Below are 7514 nucleotides of genomic sequence, written 5' to 3'. Positions count from 1 at the left end.
GCCGCCGGAAGAGCCGCCGCCGCTGCTATGGAGGAGTTTCACCCGCACAACGACGAGGTAGGGGCCGCCCGGCCCGGCCCCGCGTCTTCCTCGCGCCGCTGCGGCCGTTTTTACCGGAGCGTTTTGGCATATCCCTCCTGCAGGGGGGAAAAGAGAGGGGGGGATAAAGGGGCGGGAGCGGGCGCTGCCCCTGGCAGCCGCGACCAACGAGCCTTTCCCTGCGCGGGAGCCGCCTCTGGAGTCCGCGGGCTTCGTGGCGGAGCTGCCCGCAGAGGAAAAGGCCCCGAGGCTCCTGCCCTGGCCCTGTGTCTGCTCGGGGTGAGGAGGAGGAGCCGGCGGGAGGCGATCGGGAGTGGGAAATGCCAATGGAAGCTGCGGCTTTGCCAGCCCCTGGGCAGGATCACAGGCATCGGAGCCCTGCCAGGGCCGCAAAGCGTTAAGGTGTCGTTTGGCGACAAGGTTTAACCCAAAGGCTGGTGAGCCCGTGGCTCCGGTAGAAAGCAGGCTTTGCTCCAGAGGGAGCGTTGGCTGTTGAGGGTTTTGTCGCGGGAATGCTCGGGGGAAGAGCCTGTGGCAGGGGCAGGGCTTGGGCTCTACAGCGAATGCCCATCTGGCCCCTTTCCAAGCACACCGAGGCCTCCGCTTCGGGGCCTGCTCAAAGTGACCGCCAAGAAGCACCAAATAACACATCTCTGGGGCTGGAGAAAAAAGTAAGATGCAAAAGTGTGCAGGCTGAACAAGGAGTCAGACGTGGGGCCTGACCGTGGTGTGTTGTTTGGAGTAATACTGCATCACGTGTTCATTTCCCTGTCAGGGAAAAAATAGTTAAATTCTATGTACATTTTATTACAGATGATCTTCAATGCTGATGAAGCCCACAACATTGTTAAGGAGGTAGGTTTTACCTAATGGCAGTGTTTCAAAGATGATCTTTACTTTTCCTTGCAGGGTAGTTAAAACAGTTGTTTCTATTAGTCATCCCAGGGCAAATTCAGTCAAATTTGTGTGAAATAGAAGTTACTATTTCTGTGAATTAGAAACAACTTCATCAGGAACTGCTGTGGAGTTTCATGAACTCGCTTGGGTCTTCCTTGACCTAAAGAAAGGGGAGGTTTCAGAGGGCAGAGAGTCAAAACTTGAGCTATGAGGAGGATGATGAGGGGCCACAGTCACTGGCTGCAAGGGAGGTTCAGTGTGAATTTTTTCCCCTTGCCTGTCTTGTCAGTAGTTCGTACTGGAACTGATAGCTGAGAGAGCTTGTGGAGTCCTTAGAAACATAAAACCATGGAACAGACAAGGCCTTGAGCAACACGATCAAAGGTTGAGGTTACCTGTGCCTTGAGTGACAGATTAGGCTACGTGAGCTTCAGTTACACTACCAGTGTTTATGAAGATTAATTCTTATGCAGAAAGAGTGGCTTAAAGCAAATAGCCTGATAGTCTCAATTAAGCACCTAATAATCAGGAAGTGATTAAAGAAGAGCCCATGACACGGAGCTGGCGTGGTTTCTCAGGGAAATAGCGCATTTATTAAAGAGTTTCTGTAGGGACTGTGCACATCCTTTCTTGCCCATCAAGAATGGTGCTTCTAGAGCTGTTGCAGTATGCAGCAGAGAGGTCTGAGACGTCAGTGTGTTCAGCTCTTTATCACTCCCTGCCTTGAAACGCCAAATGCTGTGTGACAGCTCTCTCTCTTTTTGTATCTGACCCTGGGAGTAAAGCCAAGCGTTTCTCCCTCTGCTTTAAAGCTGAACTGAAGGTGGAGATTTCTGGTGTTAGATTCGTTCCCGGAAGGAACAAAGAACCTTGTCAGAATTGTTGTCCCTCGGTTGCCTTCTAGTCTGTTGTGTTCCAGTTGAGTCCTTTGTCCTGGGTTATACACTGTGATCTGGAGAAATTGGGTGTTTTAAGGTCTAGGACACAAATCCCTTATGTAGCCTTCCAGTGGGTCATCAAAGAATGTTTAAGGTTGGAAGGGACTTCAAGAGATCTTCTAGTCCAACCCCCCTGCTCCAGCAGGGACACCCAGGGCACAGGGCGGCATCCAGGCGGGTTTGGAAGATCTCCAGAGAAGGAGACTCCACAGCCTCCCTGGGCAGCCTGTGCCAGGGCTCTGGCACCCTCACAGTGAAGAAGTTCCTCCTCACATGGAGATGGAGCTGCCTGTGTTGCAGCTTGCACCCATTGCCCCTTGTCCTGTCACTGGCCACCAATGAGAAGAGCTGGGCCCCTTCCTCCCTACATTCCCCCTTCAGGAACTTATACATGTGAATCATATCTCTTCTCAGCCTTCTCTTCTCCAAGCTAAACAGGCCCAACTTGTCCAGTCTCTCCTCATACGAGAGATGCTCCAGTCCCTTAATCACTTTTGTCGCTCTCCGCTGGACCCTCTTGAGAAGCTCCACATCCCTCTTATACTGGCGAGCCCAGAACTGCACCCAGTACTCCAGGTGCGGCCTCACCAGAGCTGAGTAGAGGGGCAGGATCCCCTTCCTTGACCTGCTGGCAACACTCCTCCTGATGCAGGCCAGGATCCCATTGGCCTTCTTGGCCACGAGGGCACACTGCTCACTCATGGTTAACTTAGTGTCAACCAGGACTCCCAGGTCCCTCTCCATGGAGTTGCTCTCCAGCAGCTGTACTGATGCCTGGGGTTATTCCTCCCCAGGTGCAGGACCCTGCCCTTGTCCTTGTTGAACCTCATGAGGTTCCTCTGTGCCCAACTCTCCAGCCTGTCCATGTTCCTCTGAATGCAGCAGCCCTCTGGAGCGTCGACCACTCGACCCAGCTTGGTATCATCCGCAAACTTGCTCAGGGACTTGCTGTGTCATTAGCACAGAGGTTCTACATTATTAAATCAGAAGAGAATACAGTTTCATTTTATCTACCCTTTCCTGGTATGTGTTTGTCTTTATTGTTTAACATGAGAAATACAGTTCCCAGCATGTGATTCTGAGTTGCTTTAGGGGTAGAGGATGCAGCTGAGGAGTTATAGCTCCCAGGCTTTCTGTTATTTGACTGTTTTAAGCTTAAGCAAGGGTTTGCCCTTATATATAGCTGTGGCAGAATATGCAGTTTTCAAGCAGTTCAGGTGTCTCTCATGCTGCAGGACAGGACGTTTGCATTAGCTCTTGCACTCATAGCTTTCCTATCCTTTAGCTGGGGTACATGTTTCACTGTGAGGCTCTGGCTATTTGAAGATTTTGGTGGTTTTTGTTTGGTTTTACTCTGTTGTAGTGCATAGAAGGTGTTCTGGGCAAAGCAGATTATAACCACAACAAAGTCAACCAGTGGACAGCAGCTATTGTAGAACAGTCGCTGACACATTTGGTGAAACTAGGGAAAACATACAAGTACATTGGTAAGTACAAATATTCATATTTTTACCCCATACAGTTACAATAAATGCAGAAAGGTTGGATTTAGTGCAGTGATCAGGTGAATATAGATCTTTAAATCTATACTAAAACTATATAAATCTATTATAAAAAAAAAAAAAAAGTGAATTAGGACCTGACCTGAACTCTTCTGCAATGTAGTGAAAGCATGTGAGTTTTTGAGTTTTACACGACATTCAGTCTCTCTTGATTATAATCAACTCCCAAACACCTGTGCCATTTTTTTTTGGTGTAAATTCAAGAAATAGTTTCTATTTTTTCTAAAAATATTTTTTAGTAAGATGACATTTCATATAAATACAGGTATTTAAAACATTGCCAGTGCTGTTAAGATAGGTCATGCCCCGTAATACCTGCATGCATACAGGTATGTCTGTGGAAGGCAAAGGGAAACAAGTTCAAGTTTGCTTTGGTTGCTGCATTTGCAGCCTGTTCTGTTTTGAAAGTCCTGAATTCAGATTGTCACTGGTGTGATAGCAGGTGCAGGAGAGTGTGTAAATGCTGTGCCTCCCCAGAGAGAGGTTACAGAGAGCCTACACCAGGACTTGGGTCAAACAGCCCCCGTTCAGGATTTCCACTGCAACCATGAGGACAGTACCTGTAATCCAGTTCTCAGGTGCACAAGTCACAAGCCATAGCTAAGTAGCTTAGCAGATTAAAAAAGAAAACAGAATCCCATTAGCAAGCTTTATGTTAAAGCTCTTTATGTGAATGAAGATATTTGAGATGAAGGCCAAGTTTCTGAGGAAAGCGGGGTAAGGGGCTAGTCAAAAATGGTTTCCCCTTAGCTGAATGCCTCCTCTGAGCCATTTGAAATCATAACGTGAGCTTTAGTTCAGGGATTCTGAATGATTCAGCTCTTTTGTTTCAGTAACGAAAGCTCTGGTGTTTTTATGACTGTCTCCTTCAGTAACCTGTGCAGTGATGCAGAGGAGTGGAGCTGGTCTCCACACCGCAAGCTCTTGCTTCTGGGATACCACAACTGATGGTGAGTTTCCTTATGCAGATTAATAAACTGTGGTGAAAGGAATGCTGCCTGTTGCTCAGTTGTAATGGTTCTCTTGGATATTTGGGAAGAGTGACTATAGAAGCAGTAGCTTCTAGAATTAGCTGCTTGTTTATAATCCCAGCAGAACTAGGCAATTTTGCTGGTAATAAGGCTTAAGCAGGCATAAGAGAGCCTTCTTTTTAAATGAAAAGAAGCAATAACAGAAGTGCTTTCATTTGATTCTTGTATCACGAAGATCCAGTGCTCTGCAGTAACTGCAGATAACCGAGGCAGTAAGGTACTCATTGCAGTATATGCAGCAGTCCTGACCGTGTCCTCTTGCCTGTTAGAAGGAGGCAGTGCTGCTTTGAAGATCAGCAGGGCTCCGTAGAAAATAGTAACAGTGCAAATAGCAGCCTGTGTTTAACTGAACTAACATTCAGTTCATACCCTTTGGATACACTTCGTTTGTGTCTATGTAACATCTAAATGCACTTTTTCCTTTTTGAGTATTGTGAGGAAATAACATGAAAATACTTTAAAAACTTTCCAGGTTTGAGGGTTTTTTTTTTCCTCCTTCTCCAGAAGAGGGCACCAAATTGTAAGTTAAAAATAGAGATTGCACTAGAAAGTCAGCCAAGTCTGAAAAAGAAATAATGCATTTCACATAAACAAGTAGAGTTTACTTATCTTTGTGTTTTCTTGGCTTATAAAGCATTTGGGCAGTTAAAGAAAATAAATTCACTGGAATGTGCTTGACCTAGACTTTTCAGAGAGTTTGGCCTGTTTTTAGTCTTATTATCTTGCCAATTTCAGTAAGGAATCTTCAGTATTTTTTGCAAACAGAGCTTTTAAAGAGGTACTGAACTAGTCTTCTCTTCCTGGATTAGGTATGTTTGTTAGTAAATATTATGAAAAGTATAAAAGTTAGTAAAAATTATAAAAACATGTTGAGAAATCGACCTGTTTCTAGGCCAGATGACATAGTAATGATCATCTCAGATCGCAGCGGAAGTTTTCATATTAATTTCACACTATTTGCATCAAGATAAAATGAATTTAGTAAAAGATTCCAATTTTATTTTGTAATAAAAATCTCTTTTAGGAACCTGCACAGTGAGATGGGAAAACCGAACGATGAACTGCATCGTCAACGTCTTTGCAGTTGCTATTATCCTGTAGCCGCTGGAAGATGAACAGAAGTAACACCGAAGCCTTTAAAAACAGCACCAGAAAAACAAAACAGCGAAACCCTATCATTTACCAAACACACGACTGACTATTTCAAGCCACTATTTATTTTTTTGAATGAGGAGGTATATCATACACAAATTCTCTAGAGAGAACAGTCTCAGCCAGCTGTTATAGATTAATTATCTGAAAGATAGCAAATCCCCCATATATTTATTTAAATTACAAAATATATTATAGATATAAAATTTAAAATTTATTCATATATGATGTTAATGAGAAGATGCCACACAGATCAATATGACTTATATCAAACCTTGTATCAGGGACACTTTGTTCAAGAGCGACAACAAACTTCTAATCCAAGGAAAGATGAAAGGGCAAGCAAGACCTCAGAATTTTGGGAACAAATTATGAACAAATGATGAACAAATTATGAATGCAATTCAGAGTGGGTGTATTGTTAATGATATCTCTATTTTGTGTTCGATTAAACAAACTTAGATTGCTCTTTGAATGCTGATGCTTGTGAAAGACATAAGTATCACATTTCAGTTGAGCATAAACTCTCATGTTGAAATGAAGTACATTAAGTTTTTCCACCAGAGGCCTAAAATAACTTCACTACCGTAAATATGAAATACACTTAGCTCTAAAAAAATTCTGTTTTTTTCTTCAGAATGAAGAACGTTGTTACTAATTCAGGGAAGCGTGTTTGGGATCAGGTGATAGCATTTAATCCATAATTTATATTTTTAAAGACATTATGAAGGTACTTAAATTTGATTTTATTCTATTATTATGGAATTTGTGACAAGCACTTTATTGATTCCTCATGAAACAAAGTACCCAGTAATGAGAGGAGTAAGATGGGGCCCATACTGCTCTGAGAAGAAATAAGTTGCTCAGAGAGAAGGCACACTCATTTCTAGATGCTCTTGTTACCCTGAAAGCACTTACCGTAAAATAATGTACCTACTTCTATAAAGAGTATTTCCTCTGTTCTCAAAGTCTAGAATTGAATTTTAGTTCTATGAAAAGTTGTAAGCACTAAGAGTTCCCATCCTACAAACATTTATGCAAGTTCTTGACCTCACTCATCTGATTAGTCTCAAAAATATTATACATAGAAAAAGAAGATATTTGCACATGCATAAGTATTTGCTGGATTGGGGCCTATGTTTTTGTCAATTAATGCACAAATTACATGATAAAGTTCTATCAATACCAAAAATGCCTAAGTGGTTGCTGCCACAAGGTGGCAGCTATGGGAAGTTGTTTTATCAAATGCTGCTTGAGGGTAGATTTTTTTTCTTGATTAGTGCGTGTCTTTGGAAGAGACCAGTAACTACCTAACAGCTCCTGTATGAGGCTGTTTTGCCTTTTAACGAATAGTATTAAAGCACTACTACACTGTTCGGTTTCTTTGGGGGCTCTTGGGACATGTAGCAAGTGTCCTGGGTGAAGAACAAGCTAAAAACCATTTCATTGCTCATATTGTGCTTATTGTTACTATTAAGAGTACAGGAAGACCGTGTGTGCGTATCATTCACAACACCGTTCCAAATCTGCTGCTTTGCGGGCAAATAGAATTGAGCTTCTACCTAAGTGCAAGTGAGGTTAAGCCACTGTAGCACTGCCTTTGCCGAACAAGCAGGTGTAGGGTGCAATGTATTTGCATGTTGTACTGACTTTCAGATGTATAGTGATTTAGTATTATCTGGCTTAGGATAGCAGTTTCCAAACTACCTGTCAGTGTTTAAGACCCGAGTTGTGAACCTGAGAAAAATGCAGTAGTTTCCCGTTTCTTTGAGATTACACAAGGCAACAAACTTAGGCGGAATCACAACCAGGAAAGGTTTGGGAACTGCTGATATTGTGTAAGATGTGAGTGAGTAAAAATGTAGTGATGACTGTTATCCTTGTTTAATAGGCCT

General features: G+C 43.2%; 1 protein-coding gene across 1 annotated transcript; it reads left to right on the top strand.

Annotated features, from left to right (window-relative positions):
* DYNLT3 (dynein light chain Tctex-type 3) lies at positions 1 to 7514 on the top strand. The gene is made up of 5 exons (XM_026047299.1): positions 1 to 57; positions 853 to 894; positions 3238 to 3361; positions 4309 to 4386; positions 5492 to 7514. Exons 1-5 carry the CDS (start codon positions 28 to 30, stop codon positions 5566 to 5568), a joined length of 351 nt encoding a protein of 116 aa, XP_025903084.1. The 5' UTR covers positions 1 to 27; the 3' UTR covers positions 5569 to 7514.

This window comes from Nothoprocta perdicaria, unplaced genomic scaffold, assembly GCF_003342845.1.
Source record: "Nothoprocta perdicaria isolate Ctin4 unplaced genomic scaffold, notPer1 scaffold_49, whole genome shotgun sequence".
Lineage (NCBI taxonomy): Eukaryota > Metazoa > Chordata > Aves > Tinamiformes > Tinamidae > Nothoprocta > Nothoprocta perdicaria.
Note: the sequence above shows the minus strand (reverse complement) of the source record. Positions and strands in the feature narration are given on the sequence as shown.

Coding starts and splice junctions, on each gene's coding strand:
- DYNLT3 (XM_026047299.1), top strand. CDS start 28: ATGGAGGAGTTTCACCCGCACAACGACGAG. Junction 895..3,237: donor CCCACAACATTGTTAAGGAG/GTAGGTTTTACC, acceptor ACTCTGTTGTAG/TGCATAGAAGGTGTTCTGGG. Junction 4,387..5,491: donor CTGGGATACCACAACTGATG/GTGAGTTTCCTT, acceptor AATCTCTTTTAG/GAACCTGCACAGTGAGATGG.